This window comes from Calidris pugnax, unplaced genomic scaffold (assembly GCF_001431845.1).
Source record: "Calidris pugnax isolate Ruff unplaced genomic scaffold, ASM143184v1 scaffold105, whole genome shotgun sequence".
Classification (NCBI taxonomy): Eukaryota; Metazoa; Chordata; class Aves; order Charadriiformes; family Scolopacidae; genus Calidris; species Calidris pugnax.
In genome coordinates, this window is record NW_015090857.1 from 1,578 (window position 1) to 27,687 (window position 26,110).

Below are 26,110 nucleotides of genomic sequence, written 5' to 3' on the forward strand. Positions count from 1 at the left end.
AAATCAGAATTAAATTCTACTGAAGTAAATACCGTTTTCAAGCAGAACGAGTGCAAAAAGCTTTAAACCTCTGGCAGTTTGAGAAAAAAGTCACTTCCAGCTTCCCTAGCCTGTGATGCTGTTTGCTAGATTTGATGAAAGCACTTTTTGATCTAGTTTGCAAAGAAAACTATGTTCTCTTTTTTAATTTTCCTTTTTTTTCCTGAGCTGCAAGTACATTTTTGGTATTAGTCATGACCAGCAAACGGTATCTACCCATCTATCTGGTACTTTCTAATAGGAAGGCAGAGGTTCCTTCACGTTTTCTCCGCACCTAAATCTTTTCAGATCCGCGTTCCAGCAAAGTGAAGACACAAGAAAGGTAACACCAGGGGACAACTGCTTCTGATGATCTTAAAAAAGTAATATTATAACATTAATAAGCAGAACTGGCAAACAAGAGAGATGTTCCAGCAAAGTGAAGACACAAGAAAGGCAACATTAGGGGACAACTGCTTCTGATGATCTTAAAAAAGTAATATTATAACATTAATAAGCAGAACTGGCAAACAAGAGAGAAGCAATGGGACTTCCACGTGAAGTTGATTGCTCCTCTCTGAGAGCCTACAGCCAAACTGATGGCAGAAAATACAGAAAATACTTTACATAGGATACATCTCTCACCACGGCAAGGAAATATTAGTAAAGCTTTGGAAGTTTCAAAAAAGGGCACAAAAATTCCAAACAAAAGATCCTGAACAGAGGTGAAACAAGATCGAAGGATACAGTCAAGTGCTTCTTGCTTAAAGAATATTTTAGTGTACTAATGAATGAATGCCTTTTGGTTAAAAACAGAAGGAAATCAAGAATAGTCTTGAAGCCACAACTACTACTTGAATTTTTATTAAAAATATATATTATTTTAGTGTACTAATGAATGAATGCCTTTTGGTTAAAAACAGAAGGAAATCAAGAATAGTCTTGAAGCCACAACTACTACTTGAATTTTTATTAAAAATATATGTATAGTGGTTTTTCTCCTCTTGGGTAATTCAGGTATTGCAGACCAATTTATTAAATGAGCAAGGCAGACTGAAACCTTTAGCAACTGAAACAAAATTTTGATTATTTCGAAAACAAGACTAAATTTGCAAAAAAGCAGAGATGAACTCCGGAGACTAAAATGCACAAGATGCTGCACATCTTCCATTTTAAATTGACAGCATGTGGGATTTTCTCAGCTTAGCTCACACACAGTAAGTGGGCAATAGGGATAAGTGTATGATGAGTAAAGCACCAGATAGTCATGCATTTTTACATCTTTATTTTCAGGTCTATCAAAAAAAAAAAAAAAAAAAAAAAAAAAGAGCAAAGAACCTATAATGAATTCGGCTCAGAAACAGATCATTCTTCCCTAGGAAATACACCAGGATGGACAGATGTCACTCAAGCCATCTTAAGCACACTATTGAAGACGGAATATCCATTTGGCTTCATTCCAGTCTTCATAGTAAGGTTTCAAATACACGGTATTTAAACACACACAATAAAACTTCAGAATTCAGGATTCAGAAGCTAAGACTACAAAGACAATCTGGAAATGTCCATGAAGCCTGTACTAGGAAACAGAACGTAGTGTTTACAATTGTCTTGTTTAAGCCTAATTATACAAAACTGTAATAAAAATACTGGTGCTGCCTGCCTAACAAGTTCACTATTTCTGCTAGTTTTTTCACACTAGTCAACTGTGAGACTGTGACTTCTGAGGCTGGGACAGAACAGACTGATTTTGATACCAGTGTAGTGTAAATAATCCTTTTTACCATAAGGCCACTTTTACATCTTTGTGTGTTTCGCTCATCTGCACACAAAACACAATTCTGATTTGTAACAGCAATTGTAATTGGGTAATGAGCAGCACTCAAAGACTAAAAAGAGAAGTCAAGGGAAACTGAAGCCTGGCTTGAAGGATCAAGGGTGTCCTCTTGCACAGCTGTCAGAGTTGTGACTGAAGAGGTTCTGATATCTTGGACTATTACAACACCAAAGTTTCTGACTGTAGATGCTTCAAGTTTTGAAGTGCAGGAGTTTTACCCATGTTGTAAGGCTGGATTACCCGTGGATGTAAAGCTGAAAGAGAAAGAAAAATGTGTTTTTAAACATCAAATCATGCCACAATCAGTAACAGAATTGCTTTCACTGGACTTCAATATGAAAACAAAATTCTGTTCAAAAAAAAAAATCTAAAAAGAGCTGACGTGACCGCAGACAGCACTACAGTTCATTGGGATCTCTGCAGAGAGTATGTTTATCGTTTCATTCCTCTTGGTACTCCACAAATCAGCATGAAAAGATGCACCTTAAAATCAGGAAGTAATAGATGATAAATCAAAAAAAAAAGAGAGACAATAATTAATGCAAGCCTTTCACAATCTCTCTTAACGCTGAGAGATGTTCTTTGTGTTATTTGTAGCAAATTAAATTCATCCATCAGATGAAAAAACTCGGGCTTGGACAATTTATTTTCAAAATATACTGCCCAAGTTTTTAAATCAATTTACATACATTAAATTTATGTAATAAAAGCAAGTTTCCAGAGAAATCCATTACTGCGAAATAAGATTTTTCAAGTAAAATGGGCAGAACCCATCTTATTCATAAAACAATTCTTTGTTGTAAAGTTCTCAGAATAGTTCAATAATCAGCATTTTAAAATTAATTAATTATGTAAGGTGCATTGCCACATAAAGACATTTACTTCAGAAATAATTGCCTCTCTTTAATCCTTTGCATTTGTGGTACTTATCATAGAGAAACCATGGCAAAAGGACAATTTAAACTCTTCAAAATGACACCCTAACCCCAAACTCACCTAAGCAGGGCAAAACCACTGTTCATGCACTTTTTAAGGACTTAAGGATTTAAAACATGTCCCATATTTGCTTTCCCCCCCTCCTCAATGACACTGTTCAACGATTTTCCATAAAATCTGTTTATATCTATATTAATATCACGATATTAATATATTGATGCGTATTACATGTATCAATATAATTGTATTATATTTGTATTAATATCCATTTGCTTCCCCCCCCCATCCTCAATGACATTGTTCAACGATTTTTTCCATAAAATCTGTTTATATTAATATCATGATATTAATATATTGATGTGTATTGCATGTATTAATATAATTGTATTATATTTGTATTAATATCACAACCGTGTCCAGGCTGCATTGGTGCCACCACTCAACATTAAAGCAGAGGCACTGAATGGAGACAACTGGTTTTCCTTCAGCTAATAATGGTGTTACTGGTAGAGGAGATATTCATGGGAGCTTTAGCAGAGCCTGTGTTCCACATCAGGGAAGTAGAACGGGCTGAAAGCAAAGCTCACAAAACCCCCAAAAACATGGCACTACGTTGTCAGAGCACATACAAATGAGCAGTTTCTCTTCTTTGCTTTTGGGATTTTTCAGGGTTTGATCTTCTAGAACCAAGAACAACCCATCTCCAGAGAAACACTACCATCAGATCTCCTCATACCGAATTTGCAGCATGGGAAATGAGACTTCAAACTCACTTCCTAAATATTACATTTCAATAACCCATCTTTTATGTAATATATGTTTCTTTTGTCCCTAAAGGCATCATTTTCTTTGGTTTTCATATTATATTCATATTCCTCTCCAAAAAGGAAGCAAGCAGGGAAGACAAGAAACCCATGCTCTCTGAACTAAAAGTGATGCACGAAACGCGCCCAACAACAGATCAGGAAAAATCAGAATCACTGAGCATCCCAAAGTACTGCAAAAAAATGGGTTCAATGCATCTCCTAATATTAATCATAAAACAGCAAATAAAAATAAAAATGTATATATATCATTAAGGGAAGCTCCATTACCAGTGGATTCTACCCACGTTGCACCTTGCAGGATCAGGATCATAAGTTCTATAATCTGCATATATATGTGTACAGATATTTTTAAAAAATTACATATTTTAGACAACTCATGCTATCCTTTTGCCAGACTCTTTAATACAACTACTATTAATAGTGATCCTACCAAAACTGCAGCAAAGTAATATAATCCATATAAAAAACTACTAATAAAATGGGACAACTGTAAACATGAAACACATGGGAGTCCTTCCACTCTTGAATTTTACATTACAATGCTCTTTTGTTTATACTGTCTTTTAATTTTTCCACAGCTGTGGCTGGATACAGATGACAGCTTTTAATGTCACGTGCCTTCTGAGAAGGGAAGAAAGCAGTAACAAGGGCAAAAAACTTGAAAGTATCATCCATGACTGGAAATTGATGACATCTTGCACAATCTGCAGTTTAACATACCCATACTATTCAATAAGCATGTACTAGAACTAAGGCTTCATAATTATCTTAATTACTGTTTCTTGTGAAGAATGTTGTCACAACAATGATTCATTAGAAGCATATGCATCTACCCTTAAAAAAAAATACACACATGTAATTTAAGGGGGGTTATAAATTCGGAGTCTTCATCTCCTTCCTGAACCATTCTCTTTTGTATTGGCTGTAAAAATTATATGATTGCTCGGTTCCAAAATAGTTTACTCAAGTATTAGCACTATTTTCAAAAAACAAATGTCCTAATAATCTTTACTAGAGGAAAAACCAAGTTTCAGGTTGGTTTGTGGGGTTTTTTTTTTCAAACTTCATCCATCAGCCAAAGTGATTTTCTATGTTTGGTTTTTTTTAAACTTCATCCATCAGCCAAAGTGATTTTCTGTATTAGAATTGTGCAGAAACTTTTTAGTGACTATATGACCAGGAATACTATATCTTAGCTAAATCAACTCCTGCACTTTCCAATTAATTGTCTTTTACAGTATTACAAACTTTTCCTCCATATTAAAGTGGAGTTCAAATGTGGGGAAAAGAAGTTCCAAACTAAAACTCTAGTCCTGCATCACTTCATTTTTCTCTGAGCTTGGAGAAGTTCAGTTTGTGACTGACCACACAAACTGCAGGATCAAATCCCAAGCAACTACAAAATAAAATAAAATAAAAAAAACCCAAAACAAAGAAACCCCAAGGAAGCAAACCCAAATGCAAAAAACCAAAAATACCCAGACAAAAACCCCACAAAACAACAACAAAGCAGCAGCCAAATCCCACAGCCTATTAAAAAAACCCCTTACTAGAACTGTAGAAATCAAAAGAGGAATTAATCAGCAACAAATTAAAGCTGCAGACTTCCCTCATGATATAATGGTTTATATAAAATTTGCCTAGAAACAGGATATCTGAAGTTATCCCCAAAACAAAGATACCCCAAGGAAGCAAACCCAAAAGCAAATAAACAAAAAAATCCAGACAAAAACCCCACCAAACAACAACAAAGAAGCAGCCAAATCCCACAGCCTATTAAAAAAACCCCTTACTAGAACTGTAGAAATCAAAAGAGGAATTAATCAGCAACAAATTAAAGCTGCAGACTTCCCTCATGATATAATGGTTTATATAAAATTTGCCTAGAAACAGAATATCTGAAGTTATGCACTACGAATTACTAATCAGAAATTGGTAGAGCTTCTTCCATTAAAGACAGAGTGAAGATAAGGGAGAATATCTGCAAAACGTCGGTCAGATTTTGTCTATCTATACAAGGAGTGAGTTCAGCCCTCCAGCCTGCAGAGAACTTGAAGATCTAGAGTGAAAATTGGACAAATTTATAATATAAGCCTTTACATCCTTTACAAGGATGCACAAAGAAATCTTACGTCAGCAGATTTCTGAATGTCAGCAGAGCTACCACTTCATCTAGCTCTATGCAAAGGAATTAAACATTTATTTTTTGTTCATATGAACAAACAATTATTTTTTAGTTCTGTTGCACGGGTAAATCTCTGCACAGGAACTGACACAATTCATCAAGCAAACTGACTGAAACAATTAGTCCTAAAGCCAAACACTGACCACCCACCCTCTGGGGAAATGAAGATATAAAATACAGACCAGCTATGGTTGTTCCAGTTTATGAGCACCGAGACAAGTGGAAAACAGAGCATGAACAGTCACTGGTCAAAGCTCAGGTGCCAAAGAATGACAATCTTTTAAGAGAAAAAAAAGAGGCATGCCTCACGTAAAGCAAGACACATTATAACTTAAGTTTTTTGATCATGAAAGCTGCATGTTTGTAAGAGAAAATTCCTCCTTTCCCAGCCAAATCAGTTGTATTTGCAGCGCAAGGGAAGCATACTTTGATTTTAAATGTGGTCAGCAAATTATTGCCTGTATTCCTACAGATATCAATTGACCCCATTTGTCAGGTGCCAATTCTAAAATAAAACAAAATGCAAGTACCATCTAACCTTCTTCTACTGTTCTCCTAGTGGGCACAGTGAGATGACTCTGGGGCTGTGGAAGGCCCAGGTAAGCATCACCCTTTGGGGAGTCTGCACACAAACTAAGACTGATGAAACAATCCTCACCCATCATCTTCAACCTGAATCAATTTTCCAAACTTAGTATTACATCAACAACAAGTTAGTGGCTTTGCATTCATTGCAGGGAATACAAAAAGGTTCAAGTGACTCCATTTTTGCAGCCCAAATGCTACAAGTGTTTCATTCACATGACATACTGCAAAGCTTTTAGCACATTATTTCCCAACGCTGGGCTGCAATTTCAGTTCAATTTCTTTTTCTACAAGTGAGTAGTAGCACCACACTGACAAAAATTTCCAAAGTTTAAAGAATAACAGAGCAGGGTGTAAACACAGATACTGTTTCAGATCTAAGCTCTGCCTTTTACTGTCTTCTGACAATAATTGTGTCTCACACTTTCTCCTTTTCTCCTATATAATGAAGAGGAGGGAAAGGAAACAGGTTGGCCAGCTAGCCTATTTCAAAAGGGAAAAAAAATTCCTTGAAAAGCAATCCAAAATGAAAAAAAAAAACCCTTATCACTATAGTTAATTTTCGATAGTTTCAATGCTTTTCCAAATGATAAAAGTGAAATTTGTTAAGCTTTTTCTTTTTCCTTCCACTGTACTGAAAATGTTTTCTTGATCTAATAATTAATAAAGTACAAAAATGCCAAGGCATTAAGAAATGAGTTTTGCTTCCTCTTGTATCTTGGTGACATCACATGAATCTGAAAGGTTTAAGAGTTCTTATTTGCAGCATACGACAACAAAATAAAGTAATCCAAACAAATAAAAATGTCATTTTTTTAGAGTACTAATGATAAAAAGCACTGGCCTGATAGTCTTAAATCTTCTGTTATTAGGCACGGGGCTCGATACTGCAGCCTCCTCACTCCAGTGTGTCTCAGTCACGTTCTATATACACAAATTCTGTGCATATGTACTAAACATCATGGCAATTCATGGGCTCAGCTCCATGCATTATATTATTCTTCTACCAGCAGCAAGAACTAGCGATGCAAAATTGTTTTTTTCCATTTAATCCTATATCAATGCTAATATTATTCTTCTCGCAGCAGCAAACTAGCAATGCAAAACTGTTTTTTTCCATTTAATCCTATATCAATGCACAGTATGTATATCATCCGAAGCATTACTTCGACTTTATAAACTAAATTAAAAATATTTAGTTCTGCCTCACTGCTGCATCTTCCCAGTATTGCTTATATCCATTTAGTATTAAAAAAATCAAGATTTCCTGAACTGCAACAAGACATTCAGGACAAGAAAACTCATTTTCCTTATATCCATTTAGTACTAAAAAAAAATCAAGATTTCCTGAACTGCAACAAGACATTCAGGACAAGAAAACTCATCAAATGTTTATAATGTTAGCAAAAATACAAAGAAAATAGGAAGAGTTCAACTCAAAGCTAGATTTTTGACAGATATCAAGCAGTTTAAATTCCCAATATGCATATTTTGCTTTAAAAATATCCACATAAGCATTTTCGTACTAGAAAGCAGCCTTTCTGAATTTAAACAATTCATTGAAGTACAGGCTACCCATGTACTTCTACCATTGCAGTAATACATGAGACGATAAAAACTGAGGAAATGTACACTGCATAAAATGAAACACTATTATAGAGGCACAAGTGGTAAAGTCCTAACATTAAAATACTTAAAAAACCAAACCAACCAAATAAAAACCATGGTACTAAGTGTGAGTGGCCCTTCAATCAGGGAATTCTCACCAAGGAGGCAGAGCAAGCCTAGTGTCAATTCTTTTAATAGGCTAGAAAACCAAAGCAACCAAACAAAAGCCATAGTACTAAGTGTGAGTGGCCCTTCAATCAGGGAATTCTCACCAAGGAGGCAGGGCAAGCCTAGTGTCAATTCTTTTAATAAGCTAGATTGCTGCAGTTATGAGAGCTGCCCAGCAAACAGATTTATGTATTTGTTTTTCTAATATGATATAAGTCAATAAAACTCACAAGGGCTCTTCTTAGATACAAATTAATGCCATGAAAACCTCAGGTACCAAAGGTAATTGTTCCGTATTTCACTTTGATACACAGAGTTCTAAAGCACACTCACAGAAAATTACAAGTTTCTTTCACATAAGCAAAGGACTAATTAGAAACGAATTTAAAAAAAAAAGGAAGGCTGGCAGTTAACACTGAAATTATGAAAAAGTACTTCACTATTAAATCCAGAAAATAAGAAGAGGTAATAAAGGAATTCTTTTTCTTGGATTGACAGTTCATTAGTGGAACCCAATGGCCTTTTTCAGTTCACTTACGGTGCAGAAGAATAACTTTTGTCACAAAGGGACATTATTAACTTCAGATGCAACCTTATTATTAGGTTTAGTCTAAGGCAATTTCAGATATTCCCACATTGAAGTTTTATGGGGGTTTTTTTGAGACTGATGCTCTCGCCCCTGCCACCAACTCCTCCATTACTCCTGTTACATGAAAGCCTTACAGCAATGATAATACAAGTCATAAAAAACCCCTCTGAATCTCCAGGTATTAGAATCCCTCTTCTACTAGGAAAAAAAAAAGTCACATGCAAACAACTATTTGACTTTTTTTGGTTGATGGCAATTCTTCATCTTTCTCTGGAAAGAAGGAAATGACAATCTGAAACACAGACAACTTAATCTCATTCCTTTGCTATGAACAAAAAAAAAGTCAAGGTTAAAGTACTTATTTTAACAGCATAGCAGAATTTCACATTCCTCAAAAACAGCATTCATATAATAAAATATTTCTAGTAAAAATATTTGACCAAGCTAGTTTCTAATGTTCTAGTTAACTACAGACAAAAAAAAGAAGTATATGAGTACAAAGGAAACTAATTGACAGTATAACAGACGTGCTTTGACTATAAGGCTCTGCCTTCTCCTTTTGGCACCAGCAGTATGAAACATTTGGTAAGAGAGGAAAAAATAATAATATCTTCTGGAACCAATAATAAATTCCTCAGGCACAAAGCCACACACACACCTGTTGCCATGTGGCTTTTTGCAAAAGCCACACTGCTTGTTGGGCACCCAAACAGATTTGCTTTCACTAGCAGAGGTATGTTCCAAGCCTTCCCGTTTAACAGTTGAAATGTTGTCTGGGATGAACAACGGAGGTTCATCGAGCGAAAGACTTCTGCTACTTCTTCTCTGGCGAGGTTGGAGATTCTTATCAATTCTTTTTGATTTGTTTTTTTCTTTATCCTCCTCCTTCAGATGTTCTGTAACAGGGGGATCTTTGGGCTCTGCCTCTTCCTTTGCGGAGCTATTTGTTTTTAGGGCAGTTGCAAGCTGGTGTTTCTGACCCGGGGCTTTCTGCCCAAGATTTGAAACATGCCCTGATAACGGATGCACGGAGTGGTGAGTGTCTCTAGAAGAGCTTTGATGAGTAGGAGATTTCTCACTTGCTTTTTGAATTGATGACTTATGTACTTGCCCAGAAGCCTGGACACGGGGTATTTTCTTCAGCATCATGTTGGTCTGCTTTTTTCCGCTCGCCCCCGAAACACAGCTCCTTGCTTTGAAACCCAGATCAGACTGCTTCTTCCTAATTTTAACTGGGTTATTTGGATGCTGATGACTCTCTTGCTCATCTGCATTCCGCTTCAGACTTGCTGAAGATGGACTGTGAAGACCTGAAACAGTAAGACCAGCTCTTGTTTTCGAACGTGTTATTTCTTGTTGCACTGCACCCGATTTCTGTCGAGTACCTGCAGTCAGATTTTGCTTATTCTGTATTACAGATTTACTATGCCGAGGCCTAATATTCTTTTCACATTTTGATGAAACACTAATTTGTTTATCATCATCCTGAAATTTTGATGCCTCAGGGCCTTCTACTTTAGTACTGACGATCTGCTGTACCTCTTGGCTTTTTTGGTCAAGAACAGTGCTATCTAAAATGCTATTTCCTGGGTCAGGAGAAGTAAACTCTTCACTTTTCAAGTCCTTATTATCAAACTCTGTACTGTCCAATAGTTTCTCAGATGAGGTTACAGTTTTCTCCACCCCCTTGTCATCATCTACAGGTTCTGTCACACATTCTGTTACCGACAAGGTATTTGCATCAGGAATTTCTACATTGTGGGAACCTAAACTACAATCAACCCCCTTTTCTATAGGGCTGGACAAATTCACATAAGCAAAGGACTAATTAGAAACGAATTTAAAAAAAAAAGGAAGGCTGGCAGTTAACACTGAAATTATGAAAAAGTACTTCACTATTAAATCCAGAAAATAAGAAGAGGTAATAAAGGAATTCTTTTTCTTGGATTGACAGTTCATTAGTGGAACCCAATGGCCTTTTTCAGTTCACTTACGGTGCAGAAGAATAACTTTTGTCACAAAGGGACATTATTAACTTCAGATGCAACCTTATTATTAGGTTTAGTCTAAGGCAATTTCAGATATTCCCACATTGAAGTTTTATGGGGGTTTTTTTGAGACTGATGCTCTCGCCCCTGCCACCAACTCCTCCATTACTCCTGTTACATGAAAGCCTTACAGCAATGATAATACAAGTCATAAAAAACCCCTCTGAATCTCCAGGTATTAGAATCCCTCTTCTACTAGGAAAAAAAAAAGTCACATGCAAACAACTATTTGACTTTTTTTGGTTGATGGCAATTCTTCATCTTTCTCTGGAAAGAAGGAAATGACAATCTGAAACACAGACAACTTAATCTCATTCCTTTGCTATGAACAAAAAAAAAGTCAAGGTTAAAGTACTTATTTTAACAGCATAGCAGAATTTCACATTCCTCAAAAACAGCATTCATATAATAAAATATTTCTAGTAAAAATATTTGACCAAGCTAGTTTCTAATGTTCTAGTTAACTACAGACAAAAAAAAGAAGTATATGAGTACAAAGGAAACTAATTGACAGTATAACAGACGTGCTTTGACTATAAGGCTCTGCCTTCTCCTTTTGGCACCAGCAGTATGAAACATTTGGTAAGAGAGGAAAAAATAATAATATCTTCTGGAACCAATAATAAATTCCTCAGGCACAAAGCCACACACACACCTGTTGCCATGTGGCTTTTTGCAAAAGCCACACTGCTTGTTGGGCACCCAAACAGATTTGCTTTCACTAGCAGAGGTATGTTCCAAGCCTTCCCGTTTAACAGTTGAAATGTTGTCTGGGATGAACAACGGAGGTTCATCGAGCGAAAGACTTCTGCTACTTCTTCTCTGGCGAGGTTGGAGATTCTTATCAATTCTTTTTGATTTGTTTTTTTCTTTATCCTCCTCCTTCAGATGTTCTGTAACAGGGGGATCTTTGGGCTCTGCCTCTTCCTTTGCGGAGCTATTTGTTTTTAGGGCAGTTGCAAGCTGGTGTTTCTGACCCGGGGCTTTCTGCCCAAGATTTGAAACATGCCCTGATAACGGATGCACGGAGTGGTGAGTGTCTCTAGAAGAGCTTTGATGAGTAGGAGATTTCTCACTTGCTTTTTGAATTGATGACTTATGTACTTGCCCAGAAGCCTGGACACGGGGTATTTTCTTCAGCATCATGTTGGTCTGCTTTTTTCCGCTCGCCCCCGAAACACAGCTCCTTGCTTTGAAACCCAGATCAGACTGCTTCTTCCTAATTTTAACTGGGTTATTTGGATGCTGATGACTCTCTTGCTCATCTGCATTCCGCTTCAGACTTGCTGAAGATGGACTGTGAAGACCTGAAACAGTAAGACCAGCTCTTGTTTTCGAACGTGTTATTTCTTGTTGCACTGCACCCGATTTCTGTCGAGTACCTGCAGTCAGATTTTGCTTATTCTGTATTACAGATTTACTATGCCGAGGCCTAATATTCTTTTCACATTTTGATGAAACACTAATTTGTTTATCATCATCCTGAAATTTTGATGCCTCAGGGCCTTCTACTTTAGTACTGACGATCTGCTGTACCTCTTGGCTTTTTTGGTCAAGAACAGTGCTATCTAAAATGCTATTTCCTGGGTCAGGAGAAGTAAACTCTTCACTTTTCAAGTCCTTATTATCAAACTCTGTACTGTCCAATAGTTTCTCAGATGAGGTTACAGTTTTCTCCACCCCCTTGTCATCATCTACAGGTTCTGTCACACATTCTGTTACCGACAAGGTATTTGCATCAGGAATTTCTACATTGTGGGAACCTAAACTACAGTCAACCCCCTTTTCTATAGGGCTGGACAAATTTGAAATGGTCTCACAAATTTCACTTGGATTCACAGAAACACTAGATGAATCGTTAGCTTTTCCAGGGACCCCACTTTGATCCTGCTCTTCTGCTTTCGTCTCCGATTCCTCTGTTTGATCAGTCTTTTCTTCTGAAGAAGTTTCAGAGCCCATTGAATCAATCACATCATTTGCTTCATTTTTAACTGCAGTAATTTCAGTATCTGCAGATACTGAACAAACTGACTCAACCTTCCCAGATTCAGTCTTTGTGGAAACCTCTGTTATATCCTTTGTTTCTCCAGGAGAAGGAGAGCTGGCTCCTGCTAAGTTAGCACAACTTAAGACTTGGGATGTTTCCTCAACTTTTGCCTCGTTAAGGGTTTCAGACTTTATTTCGTTCACCTCTTCGGGACCAGGAAGACATTTTGTATCACTTTGGGATGCTGTCACTGCTGTTGTTGTTCCTTCTGCCTGTCCCGACCGTCTCGTACTACGCCTAACTTCTTTAGGTTGCTCTATTTTCAAGGGCGCAGCGACATCCGCCTCTTTAGCTGGACTTCTCTCTTGTTTCTGTCCAGTTTTTGGAGCAGATCCACTTTTCACAGATGATTTCTTGGTACTAACAAGAGGGGCCACATTCGAACGCTTGGCAAGCGTGCTCTGGCGCAGACTCCGAACCGGTTCTAGGAAGGGAAAGAGAAAATGTCTTAGGTACAACGCATCCTCCTCTTCCCAAACACAACACATAGAGCTGATTTAGCTTCATTTAACTTATTGGACAAGCAGAGAGAACTTAGAACAAACAAAAAAACCCGTCAGCTTTTTACTTGAAGAAGTTCTACGTTACCTGCATTTCAATTTTGCACTGCCCCAGTTTGGCTGTAAAATCGCATTATTCTAATGGCTATGAGAATGCTGAATTATATATAAACCAGAAGCGATTATAAAAAGACAATCAAAACCCACTCTACTTTTCTACCACTTGATTATTTTTTTTTTTACCTCAAGTAAAAATTGCACAAGTGAGTTATGACTTCAGTATAGCCATGAAGTTTACAAAGCTTTTAGAGAACACAACAGGAGTCTGAGACGCAGTCACATTCTCACTAAGACAACACCTCTCCCATTTTCTAAACAAGAAACCATTCCAATGCCTTTTTAAAGTGTATTCACCAGCTTTGTACTACAGGTTCTTGTCTAAATTTTGACTTCCCTATCGAGTAGTTTCATCATTTTAACTCAGCCTAATCTATACGGGGAAAAAAGCAGAGCTGTCAATAACTGCACCAGTTCAACGAGTTAGAAAAACCCTGACCATAACCAGTTAGCTACCACAGAGAATTAAATTATTAAGATACTTATTAAGCATATTCAGATATTTTGATAAGACTTTACAACTGCAATTACTACAACTTGAATTTTAAAAAAAAGCACAAAAAAAAATCAGTAGAATTAAAAGAGCCATGATAACCTACTATTCCTATGCTGTTTGCAGATACAACGTACTTTTGTTGGCAAAGAACCACCGTGCTAATCTGATGCAGGTAAAAGGATCAAAATCTCAAAAAATGAGTTTATGGTCTGTGGTCCTTAAGGATAATATCAAATATTTAACAAAGCGGAATTCAAACTGAGTAGTACTCTATGGATGTCAACTTCTAGCTCCAGTTTATAGAAAAGGAAACATCTGTACTTAAATTCACACAAATAAATAGCAAAGCTTTACTTTAAGTCTACAGATGTTGAGGATGTGGGTTTATAAAAATTCGGTTGACTTGAAATGTGCAAAACCACATAATCTATTGAATTATCACCTTGTGCCATTAAACGTGGCGATTTTCTTGGTGATGTGACTGATGTTTCTTCACAGCGGCTCCTCAAATTCCTGTTAGGTAAAACAAGCTCATCTTCATCGATGGTGTCGTTACCACTTTCTTTAACTCCTTCTTCATCCATAATATCATCAAGACCAATAACTGGAAAAAAGAAACAAACAAGAAAAAGCCTAAAACTTAAAATGATCAAAAAAAAAATGCTGCAGCTGAAATGGCGATTGAGACAGGGAAGAGAAAGGGGAAAAATAAATAATTTGGCCATCTAAAAACAAACAAAAGGGGAAAAAATGAAGAAAGGCAAGATAGAAGATTCCCATGTGAGGCAGTTCCAGTGTAGAAGAAGCTATCACCCAAAGCTTAAAATTTCTGTAGATAGTCCTTACAGCTTTTTGGTGGACTCACATTTTTATTGTTTTTTTGCCACAGGAAGGTCCCCAGTCTTAGAGGATCAGCTGTTCCTCACTGTCCCTTCCCACCTAAGAAAAAGTGAAGAAAGGTAAACAGCAGAAAGAGCTGATCCAGAAGTGCAAAGAGTTTAAAAAAATCACAGTTTTCTCACAGGATACAACTTGAAAACTCTAAGTCCCACCCGCATCACGTATCTGCATCTGTAACCCCTTTTTGGAAGAGCACTGAGTGCAGCATGCACTGGTCTCCCAGGAGAGTCAGAGAACATTGTCTTGGTTGAATTCCTAACCTCCACTAACCTGAGGTGGATCCCAGAGGTTGCTCCTGAAAACTGGTTTCCTAAGAGGCAGTCAGGCCACTGTACCAACCATCCTCCTCACTTTCTCTAAGTTTGGTTGTGCATAGGTGCCCTCTCCTATACCAAAGGTCCTACATGTGATTAATGAATCCTGGTCCCTGGGGGATGTGAAATTTTTAACATCAAGCCAAACACCCAAGTGATTTTACAAAACATGTAGGAGGGTCTGACAAATCCAACTCATACTTCAACCAACCAAGTATGCCTATTTTTCACTACTCAGGCACCTAACTAGAAGCATTTTCAAGATAAACTAACTCACATGACAGCAATAAGATATAAAAAAATTTCTAACAATTACTTACGTAAAACTGACTTAAATTAATAAAGTTGTCTTAGAAATCAAAATAAGCAAGAAGTTAATGGAAATTAAAAATTGTTAGAATTTTTAGACTGCCAGAAAATTCCTGCTCCTTTTCAAGTCTGATGTTACTGCAACTTAAAAAAATAACGTTCTTGTGAAGGCACCACAACGAGCACACTTTTAAAAGAATAAAAATTTGAAGTTGTAAAACACCGCTAAAGCCAAACAGTAATGAAAGAATAATCAAGTCTATCCAGACTGTAAATTAATCCACAATCTCCCGTCATGAAGAATTAAAAAACTAAAACAAAACCCCAAAACCCAAACCAACCCGTTAATTTTAAAGTTCAAATATTAGAAAGATTTTAAACAGCCTTTTAAGGCACCAGGCAGTTGGTACTCTGGATGTCCATAATTAGATAGCTGTCAGGAGCTGAAAGCTAGGAGTTTCTTGTGCTGACAGTTTATTGTTACTCATTTTAACTACAATTTTTAGTCACTGCATTGTATACACCAGTTTGCAGGAGAAGCCTGTTTCCAGAAGTTACTGGTAGCTTTTGCTTTCCAATCCACAAAGCCATCTTTACGTCTGTGCACGTGTACATACGCACACAGATACCACCCACAAGCTGCAGAGGACTGATAACGCCGCTCTTGCCCCACTCATTCAAATGTTCCTTCACCATTTATTTGCTATAAGCTACATACTGGGAAAAAAGGACACACTGGCAAAAAAATGACATTCTAAGTGCCCTGTTAGACTTTATTTTCCCCACAGTATCTAATACTGGCCATTGTCCAATACTGAACACTCCATTGAGATGGGCCCTCACCCTAGATCCATCTGTCCAGTTCCCACGTCCTCCCAAGAGCTCTGCGTTTTGGTATTAATGTTCTCATTAAAGAGTGTTCCTACAAAACATGGAACAGGTATTTGGGAACAGCCTGTGACAAAGGAGACTCCTTTCAAATCCTCTTCTGTTTCTTCAGTGTAAACTAAACTACTGAGTTACTGAAGACAACACAGAATCATAGAATGGTTTGGGTTGGAAGGGACCTTAAAGATCATGGAGTTCCAACCCCCTGCCCTGGGCAGGGACACCTCCCACCAGACCAGGTTGCTCCAAGCCCCATCCGGCCTGGCCTTGAACCCCTCCAGGGATGGGGCAGCCACAGCTTCTCTGGGCAACCTGTTCCAGTGTCTCACCACCCTCACAGGAAAGGATTTCTTGCTAAGATCTAATCTAAATCTCCCCTCTTTCAGTTTAAAACCATTACCCCTCATCCTATTGCTACACTCCCTATAAAGAGTCCCTTCTCATCTCTCCTGTAGCCCCTTCAGATACTGGAAGGCTGCTATGAGGTCTCCCCAGAGCCTTCTCTTCTCCAGGCTGAACAACCCCAACTCTCTCAGCCTGTCCTCACAGCAGAGGTGCTCCATCCCTCTGATCATCTTCATGGCCCTCCGCTGGACCCGTTCCATCAGGTCCATGTCCTTCCTGTGCTGAGGACTCCAGAGCTGGACACAGTATTTTAGGTGGGGTCTCACCAGAGCGGAGAAGAGGGGCAGAATCACCTCCCTCCTAACATGACATGACATGTCCTCCCCAGGGAGGTGGTGGAGTCACCATCCCCGGAGGTATTTAAGAAACATGTAGACATGGCACTTCAGGGCATGCTCTAGTGCCCGAGACTGTCGGGGATTTTTTTGTGTGTGTGCATGGTTGGACTCGATCTCAAAGGTACCTTCCAACCATTAAGATTCTGTTATTCTGTGACATAAAAAAACCAGTTGGACAACTTTTGAAACAGCTCTGGAGCAGATTTCAGGGCTGCCATTAGAGCCCTGGATTTTACAATGTTCTTGCTCAAGTTATTGAATTAATAACAAAAGGGAGACATTCCATTTGAAATATTAGAATTAAAGTATTTTCATACTTACAAGACTCTGTGCTGTAGCTTTAATTTTACAGAGGAATTTGAAGCACAGAATCTTGCTAATTTCAAACCACCTGAGCTATAACTCAGCTAGTACAGCCCCATGAGGCCCCCAGATGAGGAGCATTCGACACACACCCTGCTGGGAAGAGAAAAAGTGACAGAGAATAATAATAGATAGAGAGGAGACTAGGACATTAAAGTATGAAAGGGAAGTGGAGGTAGAGAAACAGCACTGGGAAAAGTAAACCAACACAAGGAAAACCAAACAGAAATAAAAAGAAAGAGATATAGATCTTAGTAATAAATACCTACAGATTATCTCAGTAATAAGTACATTAATTAAGACAGAAGGATAAAAAATAGAAGAAAGGAAAAAATAAAGAAAAAACATATCTGAATAGAAAAAATGGTATGCCAGTATACAACTCAACAAGCTGCAAATAAGGAAAATATGAATCATGTTCAACATATTCATACTGGAAGAGGCACCACTGGCGCTAAATTAAATATTTTGAGTCTCTCCATTACCTGTATTTAAATATCTAAGCTACTGTGCTGTGCTCCTGACTCACTTTTGTATCTGTTATACAATAACATACAGTAAAAATAGTTTACTTGCAAATTTAAAGTAAAATTTTCCATGCATTAAAACAAAGGCATGACCATTTTTTAATTCTTCAGCAATGTAAAATTGAGGAAAACAAGCCTTACTTGACGGAGGAAGAGGAGGGAAGGAGAAGAAAATACTTCTTAGAACATCTCCAAAATCTTTGAAATGTATAAATATTTATTTTTAGTAACATAAGACTTCCCTTGATTATCTTCAGGCAAAATTAGACCGAAATACTTAGGTTTTCAACACACCGGTCAAGGTAAATCTCGAGTGTAGAAATAAACTTCTTTTCTGTAGATATTAGCCCCAATTTTCTTTTGCATAGCTAAGCACAGGGAACAGAACTCCACACTTGGTGTTGTAAATGCTACGTCCACCTGAATAACACTAACAGCAGGACTGAGCAAATCCACAGTGGACTCCATATTTTAATTACACAAGCATCACAAGCTATATAAAAATGGTTGAACACTGTAAAATTTCTACTATTATAGGCAGATAGTAACATAAAAACCTTCCATTATGCTTCAATGAAAAGAACAGTAACAGTCTAGAACAGTAACTAACACATGTCCAGGTAAGCCTTAAGAGCTAATAAACTCTACTAAGGCAATGAAACATATATATTGATACTCGAAAAATATCATTTTGTCTTAAGACTGTAAACTAAAATAGGATATTTTATATGAAAACCTTTTCCCTATTGACATTTGTGATGCATATGTTCAAGAACCAAAATTAAAAATGCTCCGTTAGAAAAAAAAAAACCCAACGTTTTCAAGAGAAATTAGGTCAACTGATGATATAACTTACCTAAGAACACACCAAATCCCAACTGTTTTAGGAAAGTTTTTCTGTAACCCTGTAACCTGTTTCACTGAGAATTTGCCTTCAAGTACCTCGCACTGACTGCCCAATGCAAGAAAAGAATCACTGCAAGGAATATATGAAATACTAACTAAACACTTGCTCCCCACTCTCCATTAAATCTTTGAATTGTAAAGAGGATTTTTTTCCTGTCTTTAGAATAAAAACATACGAAAATCAATCAAATTATGATAATCAAATAAATTTAATACAGCGCGTATCTTGACAAAGGACTGAATCCCCATTTTCAAAAAAGATGGAGTTACATCACAGGGCTACTGAGCTATGATTCTTTAGCCACAGAAGCCTGTTACTTCGGAAATAAAGAACAGCAAATTCTAACAACAAAGTAAAAAACATAGCATGAAACCCAAGCACTTTAAATCAAGTTAAGAAGAGAGCCTTTAAATGAGCTCCGTAATTCATAAATACATAAACTGCCCTGCAAATCCTATTTCGGATCCAACCTCTCTCCATCTGTAAAACTCTGTAAAACTGACCCAAAGGACTGAGTAACCCAACTCTTCAGAAGGACTTAAAAAAATGGGGACAGCTGCTAGTTTGTTACCTACAAACAGAAAAGCATGCAAAATAAACCTTCTCCAGTTTCTCAATATAATACCAATATAGTAAATCTAAATTTTTATACAGGAAAGTTACTACCTTGGTCACAAGACACTGTGCAACTGTTCACATGGACAGCTTGGAGGGAGGAAGGAAGGCATAAAGAGGTAAGAAAACTGAGAGAAAGTACTGTAGACCCAATTTTGAGTTGCAGTATGAAGGTTACATTCAAAATCACTTCATGTGCAGGAAGAAAAATACACATACACCTCGCTTTAGTGAAAAAGAGCTTGAAATGGCTTATGCTGCCAGACAGGTCACTAGCTAAAGAAAAGAGGTATTTCTAGTCAGAACAATTTGTTTGGCTCCAAAGAGTCAGTAGGTGATCACGATTTTAGCAGATGTAACGCAGGAATCCCGAGGGAAAGCCAAAAAAAAAAAAGGGCAATTAAAAGATGTCCCCAACAGTCTTTGCACACTCTTAGAGGGTCAGTCTTTCTCATCATTTATGAGAAATACCTTATGGAGAATGTACCTATAAGCTAAACTGGTCAGAAGTTTGATTTTATTATGAAATCCAAAAAAATGTCTTCAGATGATGAGCAACTCAAATTCACAGAACCATAGAAGGGTTAGAGTTGGAAGGGACCTTAACGATCATCCAGTTCCAACCCCGCTGCCCTGGGCAGGGACACCTCCCACCAGACCAGGTTGCTCCAAGCCCCATCCAGCCTGGCCTTGAACCCCTCCAGGGATGGGGCAGCCACAACAAATTCCATTCCATCTATCACATGTGTAATAAATCAAACCACCCTGGTAAATGACATTGTGAAAAGCTACAGAATTCCTGATAGCTGAGCAACACCAATTTAGTATGACTCCTGGTTACGTCATATCCTGAGCTTCAGAGTTTCCACTTCGTCTCAAGGAATTGCTCAGAAAGGAAAAAGAAAAAAAAACAACTCAAAAACCACACATCCACACCCACCCCCAGCACCCAAACATTAAAGACATCCCAGAGCTGTTCCACACAACCTACCCGCCTGTGTTGGTCATTCCGTTCTCGGAAGAACGACCACCTAAAACATGGTACGGGACACTTCTGATTATCTCAAGAACTTGGGTTTAATTGAATTCTGAAAAGCCTCCTTTTGTCAAATTCTGTCCTTTAAGTGGCAGAGAGCAGTTACATCCATTTCCACTATCGACACTAGGTTTTTCCGCTAATACCTACCTCAGGACAGTTGAATAGCTGCTCATCGACTAGACAAAGACCAACAACGTCATCTAACCAAAGAAAACCATTAAGATCCAGCGTGAACTGGATTCAGGCCAAGACATGGACATTAGACCCTTTTACTGGTACTGATGCAGTTCTTCCTATCCATAGACAGGCAACAGACATCCACTCTCATGCTCCTGGCTCTTTGTCATATACCAGTGCTGCTGACTACGAGATGCTCAGTACAAGAAAGTCACGGACCTGTTGGAGCAGGTCCACAGGAAGGCCAAAAAAACAACCAAGACAGCTAGAACACCTCTGCTATGAGGACAGGCTGAGAGAGTTGGGGTTTTTCAGCCTGGAGAAGGCTCCAGGGAGGCCTTATAGCAGTCCTTCAATGCTTGAACGGGGCTTATGAGAAAGATGGAGACAAACTTTTCAGCAGGGCCAGTTGTGATAGAACAAGGGGTGATGGTTTTGAACTAAAAGAGGGTAGATTTAGACTAGATAGAAGGAAATTTCTTAGGATGGGGTCAAGTTGGTTGGGGCTCTGAGCAACCTGACCTAACTGAAGATGTCCCTGCTCATTACAGGGGAGTTGGACTAGATGACCTTTAATGGTCTCTTCCAACCCAAACCATTCTACGATTCTGTCCTACCACCCCCCGCAACAGAAACATTCATAATCCAACTTACAAAATTTGCCTTTTTGTGTGCCTCAATATATGCCTCTAATAAGCAGCGACTGGAAAACAAACTCCAACTCACAAAATTCTATGGTTTTGTATTATGGACAAGTATTTGAGCCTTAAAGGACATTGGGCCAATGGCTACCAGTATCCATCACATACAGTCAGATAACCGGTAACTCATCATAAAAAGAATTTAGCATTAAAAAAGGCTTAGTTCATGATGAATGATGTGCAATATAAAACTTAAAGCTGAGCAAGACAGATGCAACGTTGCTGAGTAATACCTTTGGGTTAGGCCTGTAAATAACAAGAGCTAATGTCAATGCAGCAGTAAGAAAAAGAAGGGAAAACAACCCTATACTCAAAACCAACTTAAGAGCAAGAGAGAAGAGGTTCTTAGGCACAAAAAAGACCCGATCTCCAAAGTAAAGTAGGGAAAGTGTTGTCACCATCGTAAGAAATCTGGTATGTGGGTAAGCAGGCCTGAAACAAGTCTTTCTCAGAGTTCTACCACTCACACGTACTCATATTTAAATTCCACATTTCATATTGAGAAGTATTTCATATCTACTTCTTTAGGTTGAAGGCATATAAAGATAGTATCTTTCTTTGTACATAGGCTTACAAATACCCTTGAACTCTGCTCAAACCAGGCTCTCACAGAAGTATGTGAGCCGTGCCGCCTTCTTGATTTCTTCTGTGAGACTTGAGTACCATTTTAGCCAAATCACCCCCTCAGTCCAACTATTTTTACCTTTATCTCTTCAGCTTGCTCACTGCAATTAAATAAGCTGTAGCACAAAATCTTCACCACTTTAGAAAACTGGACAGAATAGAATACATTCCAGTCACTCATGGAGCAGCAAGCATGATAAATCTGTCCTTTGCTGGCCTTATTTTCATGAGCATTTTGTTACTTTTCTTAAACTGTTCTCAGTTTCTTAAACTGTCTCAGCACGGGCTATGCAAAATACCATTTAAAGTTTTAAATTAAGTTGTGGTAAATAAATTTTCACCTCTGGAAAAAAAATACCTTTTCTTCAGGAATGAAATCAAGAGTGTAAGAAATACCACCATCTACCATTTCAATATTTCCTAACTCTTGCCCTGTTTAACACAAACAGATGACAACAATTGTACCCAAACGTAGTAAAACCATACTGAAAATAGATTTTTCTCAGTACCCTTCTAACCCCACTGAAAGGTTAAAAGAAGAGCCAACAACCAACCATTCCATTACCATAGTGCTTAATGCACTACTGAATAAATTCCTAGTGAGATCCTACACAGAGTGTGGGTGGAAAGAACCAAAAGGCTCAGAAGACAGCAAACTATCAATCTGTTTGACACACCAATGGTGGTGTAGCTATACAGGGGTACATAAGGCAAGTCTTCTGGGGAGATTTATGCTTTTTTCTTTTTTAGACAGATTAATTTTGGTGTAAAGATGAGCTTTCATGCACACTTTCTGGGGAAAAAAAGCCTTTGTATGGGCAATTCTTACCAAGGGTACTATCATCTACCACAACTGTATTCTTACCAGCAGACTATACAAAATTAAAGACAAATTAAATATATCATAAGCTATATGAATACTCAAGGAAGAAAGACAAGCAAAGAAACTTTGCTTCAAACTGATAATCATTATTCTCAACTGAAAAAAAACCCAAAAACCCTATGAATACATACTGCTGTCCTACCATCTCAGAATAAGCACAGTTCTTATCAAGACCTACAAAGAACAAGCAACAAGAATAATACTGCATGTCCTTTTTGGATACCTGCATTAATTCCAAATCACATGCTTTCATTTCCTTACTAAAAGTTGTCTCTGCTCTTGCCTTCAGATTTAAAAAAAACATCAAATTCATTAACTCAGCACAGCCTGAAATAGTAGCCCCCAAGAAAACGAGTTAGCCAACTTACTTTAACGGACAGCAACCTTTAAAACTTAATTGTGATTACTTAAGTATCAATAGTACTCATTGTTGCACTGATCAATTTTAGGAGAAATATCCAACTAACGTGCCAAAGAGCTGCCCGAGTCTCCCCGTAACTTCCAAAATATCCAGCTAGATGCTATGAGTTAATTCACAAATTTTTACATATATGTTTACTGAAGGATGCACAGGATGCAGAGTCAAACAAGAATCTACATCACTGTTTTACTGGAAGGAAATAAAAAATGAAGAGAAAAATAGTCTGATTTAGTTGTCTACACTGTACAGTCTTATGCACAGTAAGAGCAATACAATTTTGTTTGGTGGGTTACAGACAAAAAAAGAATAAGGCTAGGTACTATGGCAAGGATAAACAAAAACGTTAACGATGGCCTCAAATAATGGTCTACTAAAGTAGTCAAAAGATCAAATATCTTGTTTTGACTTTGTAGTTTGCTTTTTCATTGCCTCAGTCAGTATCATCTTTGATTTACAGTTTTCCATGTGGTATTATCGCTCAATTTAGTGAAGGTGAGAATTTAGTCTGTTAGTAGAAACAAAATACATACTGTATCAGGAAATAATCAAGATTTCCAGAAACAGCTCATAAAAGTTACTACAAAAAAATTAAATGTTGATATAATCAAAGTTATCTGCAGTAATCTATAACATTGTTCAGTAATGAACCTAAAAAAATGTATTTTTTTAAAAACTTCCAGTCAAAGAAAAGAAAATATATTAAGCGCTGAGTATATTTTGTCTCTTACACCAAATTTAGTTTAATTATTCCAACTATTCATCAATATAAATAATTTTAGGGAGTAGATCATCCATTTTTTTTTTTTTATCTTCAAAAACTACTCCATAACTCCTAAGCTTTTTCTTAAACTTTGCTCTAAATTGGTTCCAGATCAGGTGTTTCCAAACAGCAAAGAAGAACTGTATCATCATTTCAGGGCTGTGTTTGAAGCCAACCAAAGCAAAACACCCAGAATCCAGTATCAGCTCAGTTCTAGAACACCTAAAACTAACAGAAAAACCCTTAAATCAGAGCAGTTATTAATACAACTTCTATGCTTCTACCACTAACCCGCAATTATTACATTGTTTGAAGACAACCAGCAACTTCTCTGATCAGGTACAGTACTTACACTACACAAATCACCACTTTAATTGGGAGCAATTTACACGTACTCAAGACAAAGCCTAAATTACTTCTGATCCAGGTTAGGAGCCTTCCTCTATTGTCACGGAATGAAGTTAAAAAGCACTGCACACAGCTTACATGCAGGCATGTAAGCAGCACAACAAAAAGGGCAGGAAGGAGACAGAAATCCCAAATTATTATTTCTACATTACAAAAAAAAAAAAAAAAAAAAAAAGTTTAGACTAAAGTATACTGTATTTTAAACTGTAATCTTAAAAAATCGTAACATTTACCTGTTGAACAAGGCATCTGGAAATTGGGATCATTGCTATCCAAAACAGGCAAACAGAACTGGGCACTTGCAGATCCTAGCATAGGATCCTTATCGCTGAGCATGTTCTTCAGCGAATCCTCTAAGACATTTTGAAAAAAAAAAAAAAAAAAAAAGGGTTGGTACTAGAGTATAACTGTATTTTAAACTGTAATCTTAAAAAATCGTAACATTTACCTGTTGAACAAGGCATCTGGAAATTGGGATCATTGCTATCCAAAACAGGCAAACAGAACTGGGCACTTGCAGATCCTAGCATAGGATCCTTATCGCTGAGCATGTTCTTCAGCGAATCCTCTAAGACATTTTGACTTGTACTAAAATCCTCACAGACTTCATTCTCCGGGTTGGATCCTAGAAATAGGGCATCATCTAAGTGTTCAGTAGGAATTAAATGGTTAAATGTATCAACTATATCCATGAAGGCTCCTGTGTGTCTTTCAGCCCTATAGAAAGACAAGAAAAATACCATAAGAAAATAAGCTACAAATTATAAAGCACCTAAGAAACCAGCAAGTTCTTTTGGCTGTTGTGTTTTATAAAGAATGATTAAGCTATTTTAGAATTGTAACCAAAAAAAAAAAAAAAACCCAAATCTGCTTATGGTTTAGTATGGTCCACTGTATATCTAAAAATCAATTCCCTAACTGATTATCTTTAAAAGAAATTCCATGCTAAGTTAATATAGACTCCACTATCACCATCACTGCCACTTTCTACAGAGTGTGTATAACAGGGATTAACTGCAACACCTCCTTTCTAACATTTGTTTGAAACTTTACCAACCCAAGGGGGTGGGACAGCAGAAAGAGGAGGAAATCAAGAATAAGCAAACCTGGTTAGCAGCACTGAGGGCACATATTTCTTTACCTTCAAATGGAAAAACACAATGTCCACTTTCACTAACATCACTGGAGCTGAGAAAGCTCAGGAGCCTGCCACTCTACACCCAAAAACTGAGAAGGACTGTATTTCTGCTCATAAAGGAACTACCAAGTACTACATAGCAAGTAATTATTTTTAAGCAGTAGGGTCTTATCTCTATTATTTTTCACCTAGCATTACATTCAGTAAAACTACCGAAATTTTATACAAAAATCTAAACTCAATGAAGTACATAAGAATTCTCAGCTGGCTTCCAAAAGGCCAGAAGCCTTTTAGAAATGTCAATTTTGAAGAAGTTTAGGTCAAACTTAAGGAACTGTATTCAAAGATGGCACCTACATTTTACAAGAAGGGACTCCCTTATTTTCTACATCACCTCTTTGCTGTATAGCAAGAAATGCAACTATTGCAGAA

At 37.4% G+C, this 26,110-nt stretch overlaps 1 protein-coding gene across 5 annotated transcripts; it reads right to left on the reverse strand.

Annotated features, from left to right (window-relative positions):
- Window positions 1-1,318: 1,318 nt before the first annotated feature.
- Window positions 1,319-25,250, reverse strand: LOC106889168 (PHD finger protein 3-like). 5 transcript variants are annotated; one of them, XM_014943954.1, is made up of 5 exons: window positions 24,989-25,250; window positions 14,404-14,565; window positions 12,581-13,272; window positions 9,412-10,535; window positions 1,319-2,109 (listed from the first exon to the last, which is right to left on the reverse strand). In XM_014943954.1, the coding sequence occupies exons 1-5, from the start codon at window positions 25,230-25,232 to the stop codon at window positions 2,070-2,072; spliced, it is 2,262 nt and encodes a 753-aa protein (XP_014799440.1). In that variant the 5' UTR covers window positions 25,233-25,250; the 3' UTR covers window positions 1,319-2,069. The 5 variants fall into 5 exon arrangements, with proteins under 5 accessions (XP_014799440.1, XP_014799438.1, XP_014799442.1 ...); XM_014943956.1 differs by lacking the exons at window positions 1,319-2,109; window positions 9,412-10,535; window positions 24,989-25,250 and adding exons at window positions 14,827-14,900; window positions 24,774-24,906 and having other exon boundaries at window positions 10,642-13,272; XM_014943955.1 differs by lacking the exons at window positions 1,319-2,109; window positions 9,412-10,535; window positions 24,989-25,250 and adding exons at window positions 14,827-14,900; window positions 15,132-16,039 and having other exon boundaries at window positions 10,642-13,272.
- Between the last annotated feature and the right edge of the window lie 860 nt (window positions 25,251-26,110).